This window comes from Nymphaea colorata, chromosome 2 (assembly GCF_008831285.2).
Source record: "Nymphaea colorata isolate Beijing-Zhang1983 chromosome 2, ASM883128v2, whole genome shotgun sequence".
Taxonomy (NCBI): Eukaryota; Viridiplantae; Streptophyta; class Magnoliopsida; order Nymphaeales; family Nymphaeaceae; genus Nymphaea; species Nymphaea colorata.
Genome location: NC_045139.1, coordinates 18,592,530 through 18,611,555, shown reverse-complemented (window position 1 = coordinate 18,611,555; position 19,026 = coordinate 18,592,530). Strand labels below are relative to the sequence as shown.

General features: G+C 37.7%; 1 protein-coding gene across 6 annotated transcripts; it reads left to right on the top strand.

Annotated features, from left to right (window-relative positions):
* The first annotated feature begins 457 nt into the window (after positions 1–457).
* Positions 458–17,843, top strand: LOC116247765 (uncharacterized). Of its 6 annotated transcripts, XM_031620070.2 has the most exons (9): positions 459–704; positions 1,009–1,154; positions 2,129–2,468; positions 11,838–11,879; positions 12,060–13,504; positions 13,681–13,765; positions 14,071–14,125; positions 17,059–17,197; positions 17,502–17,843. In XM_031620070.2, exons 5-9 carry the CDS (start codon positions 13,325–13,327, stop codon positions 17,586–17,588), a joined length of 546 nt encoding a protein of 181 aa, XP_031475930.1. In that variant the 5' UTR covers positions 459–704; positions 1,009–1,154; positions 2,129–2,468; positions 11,838–11,879; positions 12,060–13,324; the 3' UTR covers positions 17,589–17,843. The 6 variants fall into 6 exon arrangements, with proteins under 6 accessions (XP_049932213.1, XP_031475930.1, XP_031475933.1 ...); XM_050076256.1 differs by lacking the exon at positions 11,838–11,879 and having other exon boundaries at positions 458–704; positions 2,129–2,280; positions 13,270–13,504; XM_031620073.2 differs by lacking the exon at positions 11,838–11,879 and having other exon boundaries at positions 13,270–13,504.
* The last annotated feature ends 1,183 nt before the right edge of the window (positions 17,844–19,026 follow it).

Below are 19,026 nucleotides of genomic sequence, written 5' to 3'. Positions count from 1 at the left end.
TCGGAAACCTGGTCTTTGTTTGGATGACAAAATAAGTTTAGAATATTTTTTAAAAAACAAGTTCACTTGAACATTTACTGGTAGTTATGTTAGTGCAGCTACAGTTGCACACGCACACATAAATTTCATTGCTTACAATGAATATTAAAGAATTCCATAACCAATATAATTCCTGAACTTTTTCTTCTAGCAAGACAAATGAAGCTTGGATTAGAGTAGGTCATATCCAACTCAAACCATGTGTTTAAGAACAATATTGAGGGGAACTCTAACCTCGAATCCGTTTGATGGGTTGGAAATATACTCTTGAATAAGAAAAAAATTTCAAGTTCTTAAAATTTTTTCAGCCCAACAAAAATGAAAAAAAAAATTATGACCGTTGAGGTCGATTCCTGAATTTTTTTTCCGAAAACATATTTTCACCTCGAGAGGTGAAAATATGTTTGTTATTTTTTTTTACCGTTAGGCACGCTGGCGTCTTCCTCCTTTGCTGAGCTTCGTCGTGCCGCTGCCGCAACCCCACCTCGCGTCTTCCTGCTTCGCTGCTTTCCCTACCTCTCCCTTATCAGGTGGTGCGGTTCTTCTTCTGGGTGGCTCCTCAGGCGGTTTCCGTTGGTCCTGGAATTTCTCCCGTGTGTTTCCTCCCTACGGCGGTTCTTCTTACTCTCGTCCCCAGATTCGACCCAAAGAAGGTACAATCATAGGTAAAAAAATTTTGGGTTTGTTGTTATGTTGAAATGCTTGCGCAAAAAATTTCGGAAAGGATTTTCTGAATGAAGTTCAGCGGTCGAATCCGAATAACAAGGAAATTCCTTTCCCTCTATCTTCTGGTTTTCTTTCCTTTTGTTCCCTTCTTCGTCTTGTGAATGAAGTGCAGAGGCGTACGCCTCAGGTCGAGTGAAGAAAACGTTGGTTAATTGGTTTGACGTACTTAAGTTTTTTAAAGTTAAACTAAAACACACGAGGGTTTTTCTCATGTCTTTCATCTCGGAATTCCATTTCGCACAGGTTTCTCAGTCCAGAATCTTATTGTCTCCGGCTTCTCTGTCCAGAAGGTGCCCAAGTCCACCATCGTAGCCTTCAACACAGATTCGCATGCCACAGCCAACCAGCCAACTCAGCCGGTTTCTCGTGCTATATTTTGGATTTAAAAGGTAAAAATCATTTTCTGTTGGATAATGTGGATAAATGGTGAAACTAGACAATATGGGCTAACAGATGAAGCAACCTCAAAATGTTGAGGGTCCCAACCCACCTCAGAAAAAGATTTGCCTGCACAAGTGGTTTTTAACATTATGAGTTTCTGAAAGGTCAATTTACCAGCTTATGATGCATTTTTCAAACTTCTTGTAGCAGACATATAGATACTAATTTTCATTCACGTTGATTATGTTTCTGATAGCATATATATATGTTTGCCAATAAATTGTGAAGTTATTCATCCAATCTTCAATGTGTGCTTCCATATCACACAGTAATGCCATCCCAATGCATTGGTTGCAGACTGTAAACCATGTTGACATCACTTTGAATGTAAATATGATCATGATCAGCATCCAGATAGGAGGTGAGGAAAAGGCGTTCAGTACATTTGGAAATATGTTTCTTTTTCATCAAACTAGGAAATTTATTTCTTTGTCATCACACACACATCAAAATGAGAATCAGAATCAAAAAGATTTTTCTCATTCCTTTATTCCAGGAAACTTATTTCCAGGAATATTTTTCCAATTCCAAATTTCTTTGTCATCAAACGGCCCGTAAACTTATGAGATTTCTAAGGTTTCCAAGTTCTTACACCCAAACAGCTCCTAACTATTTTTATTTATTTTTAACTTACAAAAGTTGAGAATCATTTGAAAAGCAAAATCTTAACATCATTTGACAATACATAGAGACCTTTTTTTTACAAGATTTTGTGTCGTCGATTATCGTATACAGTTTCATCCTCAAATCATAGAAAACTGCCCTTCTACCTTAAGGGCCTGTTTGCTAGCCTGGAAAGATATTGTAGCTGCGTAGAAATAATTCAAATTTTCAAAAAAAGCTTGGTCCCCATCAAACTAAGGACCAAAAATGTATCTGTTCAATCCATTTCAGAATTTTTATTTCGGAAGTTTTTTTCCAGGAAATAAATTTCCGGAGACGATTTTCTGCCCGTTGGGCTTCTCGCGTCTGCCTCCTCTTCACAGCAGCCGCTGCGTGCCGCGTTTGCCTCCCCTGAAACGGCCGCTTCTTCGCGCCGCGCAACCGCATTGGGAGCAGCAACCTGCAACACCCGTCAGACATTTTTTTTGTTCTGTGGCTTTGTTCTCATGCCCTCGCTTGTGTTGCTTATATCGCCATATGCTTGTGTTCCTATACTGCTCCGGCAACTCATCCGACCTGCTTCTCAAACCCTCTAGCATACCAGCGGCTACGTTGTTTGTGTTTTTCAGGGAAGAAATCGCTCGGCCGTCTTCCTCTTTGTATGCCCTTTGATTTCGTTTTGCTATTGAGAATGGTTTCTAGTTTGCTGGCCGTTTTCGTTCTACATTTCTTCCTTTTTTGCTGTTTTGGGCTTCTTCATGGTTCTGTTTCTTGAGTTTCGATTTTGGGGGTTTGGTTTTGTGATTGGGGTTAAGCATATTTTTGACGACCTACAGACGTGGTACCTCTGATTACACAAATCATACTTTGCATAGTAATGTTGAGCAAAACCGCCAACCAACTATCTTCTTTAGAACTATGCGTTTCTGATTTATACTTTAGCATTGCACCACTGCTTCTGCGAGCTCTTCTAACTGCAAAAGTTAAACTTTGGAACATCTTTAGTCTCTTCGAATTTCTTTGGTCTCTTCATGTTTCTTTTCTAAAGTCCACGAGGAATCTTCAGATCATGCAATTTTTAATGTTCTATTTCATCTAACATTTAGCATTTCAATGTATCCAAAATTTTCAGTAATATGAAAAATTTCTTATTTATTATAAAAGAGCAGGGAACAATTCATTGGATTATAAAAGAGCAGGAACAGTTGGTTGTTAGAATATAAGCAAGAAGGGGGTCCCTATCCTGCCAGAATTTGGGCTCTTCACATTTGCCACACTAGATCTTTCTCCATAGCAGCTTCTTCCCATTTCACGCCTTTGAAAAACCAAGAACCTCTACTAAAGGTTTTTTGTAGTTGAAAGACTATATTGCTTCATATATTTCTGCCTAAGAATGAATGCCCAAAGTTGATCATCACAACTTTGAAATGCAAAACTTGCTTCATGAATGATATTAATGTCTGTAGCTCTTCCAATTCCTGATGCACTTTCAGCATTTGATGAGAAAGCAGCCTGCATGCCTCACTTCCTCCAAAGTCACTGGAAAGAGTAGCTTACTATTTTCTTCTTCAGTCAATATCAAACCTTCCTTAAGGCCTTCTCATATTTCCTAAGAGTTGTTTGAAGAAGTTTTCACACATATTTCTTACTTCTTTTGGATACTTCATCAGCTGGCCATCTCTTTGCAATATAAAAATCATGTTTTTTGTTATTCAGCTTCTAGCTATGGTGTGAAAATATGCAGTATTTCTGTTTCCTTTGCAAATTGTCCATTGCATGATATTTTTGTCTCCAACTGGATTCTTCCTCACTTACGACGGCATTCAACTCCTCTCTAAGAACCCATTCTAACTCCAAATCTCTCCTTTGGCGAGCTTTAGTATCACCATAGCACAATTCATTCCATCAGGAAAAGCAATGTCTCACATTTTCAAGCAAAACTGGTTGTTGGCTGGTTGAGAGCCTATAGCTAAGTTCTTTTCTCAGCTACGAGCTGGGTTTACTCAATGCAGAGGATGATTTTACTCAATTGCAGAGGATGATTTTACTCAATTGCAGAGGATGTGAGGATGATACCTATGGTGCACATCCTCTACCAGAAATCAAAAGCCAATGGTATATCAATTGGTCATGGAGTAGTACAAGAATGCTCAACAACTTTTATGCCCAAGACACTGAAAATATGTAGTGACATTCTTTTATCATTTCTCGTCTTTTTATTCTTGTTTAAATTTTAGTGGAAGCAGCTCTTTCTTGCTCTTCTCCATCAGATTTGGTTGCAAATGACTACTGATTTCGTTTTTAAGTTGTTTGAAAATGTGGTGAATGAAACCATTTGATGTCTTTGTGGGTTTCATGTTTCTAAGTTGTTTTTTCTTTATGCATTGTTAAATTAATGGCGAATTATGTTTCTTTTATGGCTTCTATTAAATTATGCATGTTTGGTTATTTGGTAATACTAGTCGAGTATAATTGCTTTTCTGTTGTATTATATAGGGCTGCACAATGAGTTGAGCCAACTCGGGCTCGACTCAAACTCACTCGAAAAAGTTCGGCTCGAGCTCAACTCATTTATAAACGAGTCGAGTTCGAGCTGAAAGTTAAACTCGAATCAATAAATGAGTCGAGTTTGAGTTGCAAGAACTCGACTCGTTTAAACTTGACTCGACTCGTTATATTAGATAGACCGGTTCGCGAAACTGGTTCACCAGGTTAGGGTAAAACTTTTTGTTGTTTGCATTTGGTCTTCACTCTTCCCCCGCCTTTCCTATTGCGCTGCTACTGCCTTCTCTTGCTGTTGTTGCCTCAGACGCATCCATCGCCTTTCCCCTTTCTCTCGCTGCTCTCTTGCTACAGCTCCTGCTCGAGCTCGAGCTCCAAGGATGGGCTTCAACCGAACTCCCTACAAAAATCACGAGGAGCTTGAAGATCTCTGACTGTCGTAGACGCAGAACTGGTTCTGACTCGGGCGATGAACATGAAGTGCCTGTTGCGGTTCTCAGGAAAGGTCGACACTCCAAAAATCATAGAAAATCACGCACGATTTCAGAGCTCTGTTTGCTCTGAAAATTGGTATGTAGGCAGAGGACACTCCAGGGATTAGACGCCCTAAATTTCACATCAATCTGAGCCTCCCACAAGAAATGCGCCCCGAATTTGTGACTCAGTCTATCGCAGGTCTTCATAGGCGTGAACAGAGAACTTTCCGACGTGGGTTGAGATTCCTCCGACAAAAATTGGGGAATTCCCCTGAATCGATCACAATAATGCAAATCAAAGGATTAGAAATCTAATTAGCGACTGGAAGGGTCATATTTGAGCACCAGATTGGATCAGAATCGCGTCTGCTGCAGAAAATCGAAAATCCGCCTGATCGACAGCAATCTGTTCTTCAGTGTCGCCAGATTCCGCCAGGTTCTTGCCAGAGAGCATATTTCCCTCGATATTGCATGGATTGGGCTCAAACTTGGTCAGGATGTTTGTCAGGATGTTGGAAAGATGACCCAAGTGTCCGATTGCCAAAATTATCTCCCGATTTCTTCAGATTTGCGACTGATCAGGGATATGATGGCGGTAGAGCAAAGAACCGAGCAGAATGTTGATCTTCATTCGGGATTGCTAGATCTTCCCTCTGAATCTCCTCAATTCCTCGTTGTAAGCACAAATTAGGGAATGGATCAACAATTTGCAACAGGAACTCTTCGATCAAACTACTAATTGGAGCCCATCCTTGGAGCGTCCCTTCATAATTGAGTTAAGTGGGTCGAGCTCGAGCTCGACTTTTATAATCGAGTCGAGCTCAAGCTTGTGTTAGGTAGCTCGACTCGAGTTCGAGTTGAGATCACAAAGTCTGACCAGTGTAATACTAGGGCTGCACACGAGCCGCTCTCTCACTCGCAGCCTTGCTCCCTCCCTCTCTGGCCCACCCTCAGTCTCTCTCACTCGCTCCCTGACTCCCTCCTTCCTCGGCCCGCCAACTCTCTCGTGCCCTCTCTCCCACTCGCTCCCTCCCTCCCTGGGCCGCCCTCTCTCCCACTCGCTCCCTCCCTCCTTGGCCCACCCTCTCTGAGTCTCTCGCCCTCTCTCTCACTCGCTCCCTCCCTCCTTGGCCGGCCCTCTCTCTCGCACCCTCTCTCTCACTCAGACTGACTCAGTCACTGACTCACTCGCTCCCTGGCCTGCCCTCGCCGTGCCGTTCTATCGAGCCCTTAGGCGCCCCAATTACTCTGGTTCTTTTTATCTCTCTCTCTCTCTGTACCTGTTGTTTTCTTACTTTTGTTGCTTTGTATCCCCATGGATGTACATATGCGCAATTACTTCGATATGTTTAAATCTTATTGTCTATGTTAAATTTCAAGTTTTTCGTGTTAGCTTATTGAGAAGATGATGAAAAATATTCAAAATTATTTAAAAAAAAAACAAGTTATTGATCATGAGGCAGAAAACCAAGGGGAAGAAAACCAAGAGGGAGAAAACCAAAATGCTGGTTATTGTAGTTCGGAAGCTCTTGATGTTGTTCTTTTTACTCAGATTCTCTACCTTTTAGTATTCAAAAATTGAAACTGTAGAAAGCATCGTGCGTGATCCAGGGTTGCGACGTCCTATATGGGAGATATCAGTAAATGAGAGAGATGAAGTTAGGCGAGCATATATTAATTATGGGTCATATCAGCACAAGCTTCATAAATATCCAGTGCCTAAATTTCAAACTTCATGGTTTCAAAAATTTCCATGGTTAGAATATAGTGCATATAGTTTGCCGTGTTATCTTTTCAGTACTCCAGATTCAAATGACAGCCTATTTATTACTGAAAGATTCAGAACTTGGAAGAGGGTGGGTGGTAATGAGAAAACATGTGCATTTCGTAGTCATGAAGGGACAAGTCAAAGTTCGTCTCATTATATGAATGTGCGAGCATTTAATGACTTAAATCGTCAAAGCAAACACATAGATAAAATGATTGAAAAGCAAAGTTTAGAGTTTGTTCACAACAATCGCTTGAGATTGAAGACATCTGTAGACGCAGTTCGTTGGTTAGCATTTCAAATTTGTGCTTTTAGAGGCCATGATGAAAGTGTAAGTTCATTGAATCAATGTAACTTTATTGAGTTCATTAAAACTTTAACTAATTATAATGACAGAGTTGCACAAATTGTTTTGGATAATGCCCCAAAGAATGCTAAATATACATCACCAACAGTTCAGAAAGAAATATTACATGTTTTTGCAAGTAAAGTGAGAGCTAAAATTATAGAAGAAATTGGTGATGCTAAATATTGTATTATTATTGATGAAACTCGAGATGAGTCCAAGAGAGAGCAAATGGTTGTTGTTCTTAGATTTGTTAATAAGCAACGTCAAATTCAAGAATATTTTTTAGATGTTGTGCATGTAAGGGTTACTACAATAATTACTTTGAAGAATGCAATTTCTACTTTGTTGTCTCAACATAATCTTAACATTCAAGATATATGAGGTCAAAGAGATAATGGTGCTAGTAATATGCGAGGTGAATCGAATGGATTGCAAGCATTAATTTTGAAAGAATGTCCTTATGCATATTATGTTTATTGTTTTGCTTATAGACTACAACTTGCACTTGTTGCAACTTCAAAAGAAGTTGTCCATGTTCATAAATTTTTTGAACAATTAACATATGTTATTAATGTTGTTAGTGCAAGCAGTAAACGTAATGATGAATTATATGAAGCTCAAGCAAATGAAATTGTATTTAGAATTGCTATAGATGAACTTGAAACAGGAAGAGGACTTGATCAAATTGGATCACTACAGCGGCCTGGTGATACTAGATGGGGATCTCATTTTGTCTGTGTACAGTTCGATAAAAATGTTTGATGCAACATGTGTAATATTGGAAAATTTAAGGGACAATAGATCAACATATCAAATACGGGGTGAAGGTCTTTCAGCTTACGACATAATCACATCATTTGACTTTGTATTTATTTTGCACTTGGTACAAGAAATTTTAGGATGGAGTGATACTCTTTGTTAGTCATTGCAAAGGCAAAAACAAGATATTTTAAATGCAAATGGCTATGGTTTATAATTCAAAAAAGTTCCTACAAGAACTTAGGGAGAATGGTTGGGACTTGGGATTCATTTATAGATACGGTGAGAGCATTTTGTATGACACATTATATCCCTATTCCAGATATGGATGCTCAATATTTTGTCAGAGGATCATGTTCTCGTCGTGAACGTAATTTTATTACGGTGAGACATCACTATCATGTTGATGTTTTTATTGTTGCCATTGATTCTCAGCTGGTAGAGTTGAACAGTAGATTTAATGAGAATTCTATGGAAATACTTCGTTTGATGTCGACATTCGACCCTAGAGTTCAATGTAAGTCGTTTAATGCACAAGATGCATACACTCTTGTAGAGAAGTTTTATCTTGAAGATTTTCTAGACTCAGATTTTATGAGTTTAAATTATCAGTTGAGACATTATAAGAATGATATTTGTCATCATCCAAGTTTTCAAAATTTGGATACACGATCAAAACTATGTCAACCAATGGTACGTAGTAGAAAAAATGAAGGATATCCTGATATATACAGGCTGTTTAGTCTCATTCTAACGCTTCATGTCTCCACTGCAACCTCAGACAGAGCATTGAGACTAAGACAATTTGTGCAGACCATGAAGGATATCCTGATATGAAGGGAGACATGATAATGAAACGTTAGAATGAGACTAAGCAACCTGTATATATCAGGATATCCTTTATTTTTTTTACTATGTGCCATTACTTAACATAGTTTTGATCGTGTATCCAAATTTTGAAAACTTGGATGATGACAAATATCATTCTTATAATGTCTCAACTAATAATTTAAACTTATAAAATCTGAGTCTAGAAAATCTTCAGGATAAAACTTCTCTGCAAGAGTGTATGCATCTTGTGCATTAAACGACTTACATTGATCTCTAAGGTCGAATGTCGACATCAAATGAAGTATTTCTATAGAATTCTCATTGAATCTACTGTTCAACTCTACCAGTTGAGAATCAATGGCAGCAATAAAAATATCAACATGATAGTGATGTCTCACCGTAAAAAGGTAGAGAATCTGAGTAAAAAGAACAACATCAAGAGCTTCCGAACTACAATAACCAGCATTTTGGTTTTTCTCCCTCTTGGTTTTCTTCCCCTTGGTTTTCTCCCTCCTGATCAATAACTTGTTTTTTTTTTAAATAATTTTGAATATTTTTCATCATCTTCTCAATAAGCTAACACGAAAAACTTGAAATTTAACATAGACAATAAGATTTAAACATATCGAAGTAATTGCGCATATGTACATCCATGGGGATACAAAGGAAAGATAAATGAACGAGCTTTTCAAGCAAAATTTCAGTAACCACTGGCTAACAAATGGAGACTCTCTCAATCCAACCGTCAAAAAATTCATGGTTCTACAGATACAGACATGTTGTTTACAAACTATCTAGCCCAGTTCAATCCTTGAAGCTGTCATTGCTAAGTTTAGTCATAATGAACCTCAAATGCTTAAAAGATGACCGGATAAACATGGCATTTTATTAAAAACGAATAACTCGTCCACATTTTCAAATTAGAAGAATTCTTTACTTTATCTCAAAGACGGTGACGCTTTAAATGATTAAGAACGAACAACTCGCCCACCCCCCCCCCCTCCCCCATTTACAAATGAGAATAATTCTTCACTCCAATTGAAGACGGTGGCTACCTGGGCATGTTGATCACAGATTCACATGCCATCAAAATTTCAAATTATCCCAATATCCAAGTAGTAACCATTACATGGAAACAAAGAAAACCAAACAGCAAAACAATTAGTACAAAAAAGAAACAAAAACAGAAACCCATCATAGAAAAAAAAAGGACATAAAAGATAGAGAGCAAGAAACACAACAATTGAAAGTCATAAACCATGACAAACGAAAATCAAAGAAGAAACAAAAAGAGAATAATGGTGACTAGTGACTACGTCTACATCATAACAAATACCATTCCAAGATTGGAAAATCCAGCACAACAAGGTCGCAGATTTTTGTGGGACTTTCAATACATCGGAACAAAGCAACAAAAGTAAGGAAACAGCAGTCGGAACCAATCAACCAAAGCAACAAAAGTAAGAAAACAGCAGGTGCAGAGAGAGAGAGAGAGAGAGAGAGAGAAAAAGAATCAGAGTAATTGGGGCGCGTAAGGGCTTGATAGAACGGTGCGGCGAGGGCGGGCCAGGGAGGGAGGGAGGGAGTGGGAGAGAGGGCAGGCCAGGGAGGGAGGGACTCAGAGAGCAAGTGAGAGTGACTGAGGGCGGGCCAGGGAGGGAGCTGCGAGTGAGAAAGAGGGCTGGGCCGAGGGTAGGGCAAGACGTGGCAGCGGATCGGGCCAAACTAAAACTTTTTACTTTTTTAAATATATATATATATTTTTCCATTGGCAGGGTAGGGCCATGGCCCAGGCGCCCCCCCCACTCCCTCCGCTCCTGATCATGTCAATGTTGATGCTAAGCTATTCTAAATAAAATGGTTGTAGTGATACTTGAAGTCTGGTATGTCTAACGACAAGAAGCCTTCCTGCAGAAGTAAAAAGGTGACTGTAACGCAGTCTATTCTCTTGATGAGCCGAACATGGAAATGATGTTCAGTTATCAGTCATTTTTTTTACGATCTTAGGCTGAGCTGATGAATTTGGTTTTGTCGAGCTACCCTACATCAAATCATTGTAATTATACCCAAAGTCTGAATGACTATCAAGCATGGAAAGTGTTCAGTCGTCAGTCATCATTTTATGATCTTAGGTATGAGCTGATGAATTTGGTTTTGCCTTTGCTGATGCCGAGCTGCTCTACGTCAACTCATTGAAATAATGCCCGAAGTCTGATGTACTATGATAGTATGATGCATGGAAATGGTTTTCGTTACCAGTTATTGTTTTATGATCCTAGGAATGAGCTGATGAATTTGGTTTTGCCTGTGTTGATGCTGACTACTTGCATGATTGCATCCAATCATTTTAATGATACTTGAAGTCATGATATGGGCTGTATTTTGTCATTGATTCGCGAAGCCTGTATGATGGTTTAATCCAGTGGTATAAAAATCCGAAATTGAATCTGCCGAATCAACTGAATCAGTTAAGAATCAGTAAAAACTATTTATTCATTTTTTAAAGAAATGAGTGGTAAAAGAAGAAGAAGAATGTTTGATTTTTAACAATAAAAAGTGTAGCATGTGATTCTTTGAAGTTTGAACCCTTGTAGTGTAGATGGGTTGCATGCAATATCATAACCTGGCAGCGACGCCCTTGGTTTGGTTATACAGATTTATTTCAGGCGACATGAAATTCACCCATTTGGCGAGGCTGTCCCACCTTGGAGGTGACAGGCATTTCTGATTGGATTTGTTATCTCCGAACTTAATCACCTTTTCTACCTGTACATTTCAGTATAGATTAGACATCTATGCTCCCCTCTCGCTGGGTTCAAGCACATGCCATCCTCGCCATGCCTATTTCAGCACACAGATTTGAAATCTGTCTCACAATATGACCCTCATGCTATATCCAAGAGCTTGAATTTATTGTGGAATAATGGTTCCCTAACGTAGTTGCTGCTTGGTGAGGATAATGATTTTAATACCTCTGTGACTGCATAAGGTCAAGGATCTGGCTTCTCTAAGACAACCCCTCTTTGACTCTCGACAGAGTTCAAGGAAAATTACCTAGGGATTTACAAGCTTCTTGCTTTCTATCTTTGTCTTTTCCTTGATTAGTGTCCCTTACTGCTTGCTTGTCTTACCGCAGGTATCAATTTCTGCTTGCTTCCCTCTCAGTTCGTTCATAAATCCTTTTTCATTGTTTTTTCCCTTTCAAATGTCACCAAACTAAGAAACAAGTTTGAAGGAAATTTGTTTCTCAGTCATCACACACAGAGCAAAATGAGAATGGAAAGATCTTTCCCATTCCTTTATTCCAGGAAACTTATTTCCAGAATCTTTTTTCCCATTCCAGGTTTCCAATCCATCAAATGGGCCCTAAGAGATGAGGGATTAGGTGAGAACTTCGACTTTCCTCCAAGCAGCAATATTTTTCTGCTCACATAGAAAACTCCTTCCTGAACCAGTGCAATAAAAACAATTTTAACTTTACAAACTAAAATTATTTATATAATTGAAGGCATGGAGAAAATTATTATTGATTGCACAAATTAATATTCTGCTTATTTTCCAAAAGGAAAATAAAAATGCACGCCCATAGTTCCAGTCCATATGGACCTAGTTGGATATGTGAGTTTCATGGGGGGGAGAGAGAAAGAAGAGATGCTAGAGCACCCAGGGAAGCTTGAGCTGATTTCTTCTTCGACGTGGTCGCGGTACATAGCCCACAAGCTCGAACACTCCAGCTCCTTCCAGTTGGCAGGTTCTCTCTCCCTCTCACGTTGCTTTCTTTCGTTTCATCATGTTATTCATCACAGATGGTCTTGGATTTTCCTTCAGCACTATTTGGGTCATCATTTTCCTTCGAGTATCGATCTTTCGTGTTGTTATTTTTTGGCACATTCTTGGTGTTAAGAGTCCCATTTCATTGATGCTTGTGTCTGAGAAGTGTTCTTCTCTTCACTTTCCGATGATCCATCTGTTGCTTAAGTCTGCGGGACTTTTAGCATTTCTTCATTTAGTGTAGATATTAGGCAGAGGTTTGGAACTTCTTATTGCCTTGAGGCAGCAATTTGATACGAAAATGGACCCGGCGCCCCTATGACGCCCAACGAAACCGGCACTTCGCAGTTCCCTGGTTCGTGGTTGCTGCAAAAACTGTGGCCTTTGTAGCTGTTTTGCTGTTGCTTCCTCTGTTTGTGAAACTCATTGTCTGCATTTTGCAGGCTTTAACTCTGCTCGTCATCGTTGCCCGATCTTCATCTTTGCAAGATGATCCACATAGAGGCACCATTTCCAGCAAGGGAATAACTTCGGGCAAATCTGGACCATGAAGTCATTGAAATTTTAAGCTTTGCAGTCATTTCTCCTGATCCATGCAATCTAGGGCAAATCCCGTCAATCTGAGGGCGTTGGATGTCTGTCTCCAGCTTGGCCATCATCTTAGTGGCATTCGTTGCTTGGAATATTTATGAAGTATTGGGCAAAAGTTATATTACTTGAAGTCGTGCAATATGCTGTGCATAATCTCTTATCTTTTGTGCAGTAGTTTGAACTTGACTAGTGGTAATTGGAAAATTTGCTTAGTCATACCATTAAATATTGTCATATTACAATCTCATGTTTTACTTGCGCCCTCGTTTATACATTTTTTATATTTAATTTAGGAAACAGGTAAGTGCATTTCTTTCTTTCCTTCGCCTTTTGCTCCCTTTTATGAGTTTAATTATGTTGATTGCATGAGATAGAGTTTAAGACTACGGTGCTTGATTTAGTTTTTCATACAGGCCTCTGTGAATGTGGCTTCCACTTTTGATTGGCTAGTCTTTCAAGATTTATAGCATGTGCAACACGTCGGTTTCTTCAAGAAAGTATGTTTACATTAATAATGGAACCATATCACAATCGCCAGTTGTGGATGCTCACCATATTATAGTTCAGAAGACTTCTATGAGCTATTTCATGCTGTGGCTCGTGGCTATTGCCTTTATAGTGACCTTCTATTGTATGCCATTTTACAAGGTACGCAACATCATTATTTGATTGTTTCATCTTCTTCACTTTCGGAATTGTGAAATTTGTTTCATGTTGTTCTTTAGTTCTATAACTGCATTACTTTCACATATCCTTGCTTTTGCAAAGAGCATTCTAGGAATTTTTAAATATTGCTTTTAAATTGAACAAGCTGCAAAAAACAGGAGCATTTGGGACTGTCTTGCCTTTGGAGCATTCTTCTTTATTTAATCCTTATCGCAGTCTTCCATGGGAAGGTCGTCAAGAAAGGTAAGAAAAAGGATACCAGTAGATAGGCACAAGACTACTAGCCTTTGGTGTAATTTTCTTTAGTTTGACTGTCAAAAAATAGATTTATTGGGCAATTACTTTTAATCATAAATCATTCCTTCTTCTCCATATGATCTTGCAATATAGTTTTTCTCCATACAAGATAATTAATGCTTAAGGGAAGAAAATCTTGGTTGCATAAACAACCTACTTAATTTAGACATTCCTTTCCAATTCATGATGCCTTACTTCTGTTGCAACTTCATTTGTTTCTGAACCCCCTTTTTCTTGGGTGAATTATGCAGAGTCTGTTTTGATCATGCCAATGCTCGGAGTGCAGCTTGAAACACATTATAGAAGGTAATCCTTTGTGATTATTAGATGTCATTGGATGTTCTAGTTTAGTTACTGAGGCTGGTTATATGTTTGAACAAAGTTTTATTATTGCCCTTTTGCTTCGTCAGCCAATTCTGGGAAACTTAAAGCCTAAGTGATGCCAATGCTTGGGCCAGTCAAGTGAAATAAGTACTTGTCTACAGTCTACTGCACAATTGGCTCTCCTGCAACATGTGCCTGATCATCTTCTTCTATCTCTGGATGTTAATTTTGTTAACTTAGGTGGATTAGCAAATAAAATTTCATAAATATGGTAATTATATGAAAACTATGCAAACTGTAGAAACAAATACTTGCACCAGTACCAAAAGCAGCTTGTTATAAAAGAATTTGGTAGCCAAAAAATAGTGGAACAGCATGAGACAGCTTGTTGAATTCAATGCTAGAATTTATTCACATTGTAAATAGAAGGTATTGAAATCCAATATGGAAAGCCCATAATCTGATGACCATAGTTGTTCTTTAAGTTAGCTGTTAAACTGAACAGATCTTGAACAGTCAATATGTTGTTCGTTGGGCTTGAGAATGCATGCTAGAGTAAGTTTACAAAGCATGATAAAGTTCAAACTTGTTTGCAAATGAAAATCTCGAGACATCTGACAATGATTGGATGTCATTGAAATGAGTGTTGAGATTTTATGCAGTGGAATCTTAGTATTTAAGTTACTTAATGGAATTTGACCATGTTGATGAAGTCTAAATTGCTCACTTGACAAGAATCGACCTTTTGTGAAAACCTGATGCAAAATAAGTTTTATATAATAAATTTTTAATGTTTTGTGATGTGTTTGTGGGGTCTTATAAGATCTTTTACATGTGTTTCCAAGTTAGGTTTGGTGATTTAAGCATTCTTTCTAAGTCAACCATGTATATATGGTCCACTTAACGGAAACAACTTGCATTTATGAGATTTCATGGAGGTGTTATTCTTAAGAGTTGATTAACTTAACGGAAACAACTTGCATTTATGAGATTTCATGGTGGTGTTATTCTTAAGAGTTGATTATGAGTGATTATGAGTAAACCGTGTATATATTGGTCAAATTTGTTAAAAGAACTTGCACATATGATATTCTGCAGGTGCATGTCTGTAAGCTTTTGGATAAAGGTTTTACTGAACCTAACTAATTCAGAAATACATTGATGTCATCAGTTAGCACAACTGTCAGATGAGAAAGTATCAAAATGTAAAAAAGTGTTTGTGTAATGCACAAAATGGGAAACTGGGAGAAGGTAATTCCAGATTTGCACCTATCTTTTTAAATTTATGATTGGCCTTCTTAATTTTCAACTGTTCAAAGAAAAACAAGCATAAGTTGGTAGGTTACATTTTCATATGCTATCAAATGTCCTCAAATTAAACTAAGTTGTAGGTTATCTTTGATTAAAGTCAAAGTATAGAGGAGAGAAACCATTGGGATGGAAATTTGAGTCAATTCATTGTGCCCCACATTTGAGGTTTTGGCATGGATAGCATGCAATTGGGTAGCAGGTCCTTCTTGGGCTTCTATTTCCATTAAGGTAGATTTTAAGGAAAGGTGGAATACAAGTACGTGCTTCTTGAAGATATGAGTTGAGAAGAAGACCATAGTCACAGGAAACCCATCTTTTTTGAAAAAAACCAATAAAAATGCTAAAAGTAAGGGAAATGGGAAAAACCCGTCTTTTTCCCATTTTTTGAAAGAACTCCAAAATGATTTTTTTTGTGTTTCTGTAGCCTTTTTTTCTTGTTATTTTTACATTATTTTTGCTTTAAAGTATAAAACATAAGTTAAGTTATTTATCTTCATTCCTATCATTACCAAAACATAGTTTTATCATTCCATCAAGTTATTTTTTGTGTTTTTCTTAATTTTTAGGATTTTATCTTTCCTACAAAATTGGCAATTCTTTTCCAAGATTGTCAGCTCCGAAAAATACGCGAGAAAGAGGTCGCTGTTTAAAACCCATTAATGATATTTGTGACTATGGATAACACATATATTAGATACTTTTATATAAAACAGTCTTGTCATCTTGAACAACTCTATGATTGTCTTCATCATCTTTATCAACAACAAATATTGAGTCTATTCTCTTGTCAACTTGTGCCCATTGCTGTTGCTGAAAGAATCTCTGGATCTTCACACTTCTCTAGTTGCATATTTATTATATTCTCACTGAATTGTCTTGCATTTTCATAATGTACATGTTTCTTTCCATGTAGTAAAGAGTGCCCGGCTGCAGATCCCCAAAAAATCCTACGCTATGGCCTAAGCGAGGCCTAGTAGATCCCTATTTGACAGAAAATATGGGGAAAATGAGAAACTAGGAAAAAGGTAATTAGGGAAAGGGGGAAAGTGCAGATTTTGAAATTCCTTCAGATCAAGCAATACATTAAATGCATTGGAATACCAAGATAAATTATCTGGGATGACCAATTTGTTTGGGCTGTGCAACACTCGTTCAGGTGTGCCAAAATATATCTTGGCTCTCCAAGTTCAAGCCCCTAGCCCTCAAGTATATGGCTTTGCTATATTTTTCAGTTGGGCATATGGTGTTTGACAGAAAATAATTATTGGGCAAACAAACATGCCCTAGAAGATAGAACAAACAATAATGTCATTTTTTTTTTGTGGCACCTCATCCTAGGTACTTAGGTTGTCATTCAATGCATAGTGTGCTCCACAAAGGTTTTCATGTAATCCTAAATAAATATGGAAATTATAATCAGTTAATTGGTTTATCTCGTTCTTGGATCTTGTGGCATCAAAGTATTTATTGAATTTCTCAAGACAAGTCATTATCCTGTCACCACTGTTTAATGTCCCTTGCACTTGCAAGAAGCTTCGCTTTGCTCTCAAAATGTAGTACACATAAGCAAGACGGATTCTTTTTCTTTTTTGAATTTGTTGCAGCGGCAGGATTCACCGCAGATTTGTTCCTATTGACAAAATTCTAAAACCTGTACTTAGTGAATGTGTTACGCCAGTCACTTGTTATTGGAGCTTGGCATTAATTTTGCAAGAAGATGCAGAGCTAACACTAGTTTTCCAAGTAAGTTTGTCAATTTTGGTTCTACTTTCTCTTAAATCAAATATTTTTTGGGTGGATTTTCTCCTTGGTGTCAATTTTTTTATATCATCTATCTAATGCATGGAGATGTTCTGTTCCCTAGATTTGATTGTTGAGGCTTAGCATTCGACTTATCAATGTTCAGTTTTACATTTAGATTGGTTGATTTCAATATAACATGGAAGGTTTACAGTAATGCAGTTTTCTTTAACAAATGCTTTCATTTCGAGCCATCAGCAGATTTTCCTTACAGAGATTTGTCTTGATCCTCTGATTTTGCTTGCAGGAAGTGCACCCACCGTTGGAAATGTTAGTCTCAGTGTGGAAAGCTTTATGTGCCGTTGTTGATGGTAGACTGGCACAAATGAAATGACAAATGAAAGCAACGGTTCTGTTGGTGTGTAGTTTTAGTGGAATTTTAATCTTCAATTATATGTTTTGGTTACATGGTGGATTTCTCCAAAAGCTTCACTATTGATAAAAAAGTATTGAGAAGTTAAACAAGGGATGCCACCAAATGATAAAAAAGTATTGAGAGCAGTCACCATTTTCAATGTGAGCTAATTTGTACAGACCGGCCTTCGCATGGTATACAATTGAAGTTTATCTACGTACAATTTCAACTTCAGTTCAAGTGCTGCTTCATTATCACTCTATGAAAAGTTTACAAAAAGGCGTATAACTTCTAATGATGTAGCAAAACCATACTCAAGTTTTACAAGGTACTTGATTTTTTTTGTCTGAATTCAAGCTACTAACCTTCCATATGCATGTTTAATGGTACATGGTCTACATATTTTACAAATTCATAAAATACATTTCCGTTATATTTGCATAGAAATTGATATGGTTGTTGATTCTACAACGTTAGATTCTGCACAAAATTTTTCAAAGACACTTCTTCCAGAAAATGATCCCTTCATGTTAACTCTGTTTAACTTGGATATGAGATTGCCTCTGATATGAGATTACTATGGATATCAGATCCGAGGGTTTGATGTCGGACCTCTCCTTGAAATTTGAGGTTTTTGCGAATATGCCGAGGACCCCAAATCCTCTTTCTTAATATAGTGGTAAAATCCTTACTCCATAAGGTGTGGATACTGATTAGACGGTTTCAGATCTGACAAGATTACCAGAAAATTTTCTAGTGATTTTTTCTATGACCTTTTTTGTATAATCATCCAAGAAACCAAAGATTCCCTCAGTTGGATTGGTTCAATGTTAGGTACAAATGTTGGAGGGTGGGTTTTTTCTTTTTCTTTTTTTCTTTCTTTCTCTAAACAGTTTGTCATACTTCGTGGCATTAAACCCACTAAAACTAGTCAAAGGCATTGCATTTTTCATGTGGCAAAGCTAAGGTCTGAATACAATTGTCTATGACATAATTTAAAATTTATCTGTTTGACATCATTTTCCGTTCTAGTCCAGTTAACATGGCCATATTTAGTGCAAACGCGACTCAGGATTAAAGGAATCAGTGCTGAAAGCTAAAGTTTTAAAAAGAAAGAGGATTTTTCATATCTATAAGTTAGATTGCAAATAGGATAAAACCTTGTCAAATTTGCGTATGCATTTTGATTGGGCAATCAAACTAAAAACTAAAAGCTATGGTGGCAATTTGTCAAGGACCAACTCAAAAGGCATGGAAAAGGAGGAGCCTTTGGCCTCCTGAAAAACAAAAAAAGAAGAAGAAGGAGATTTGTTATAGAAAAACTGCTTCTTCAATTATGAACAGTTTTATGATATTATTATGGTGTTAACTATATCTCCGTTCTCCCTCAACCAATGATAAGATCAAACTTGAGATT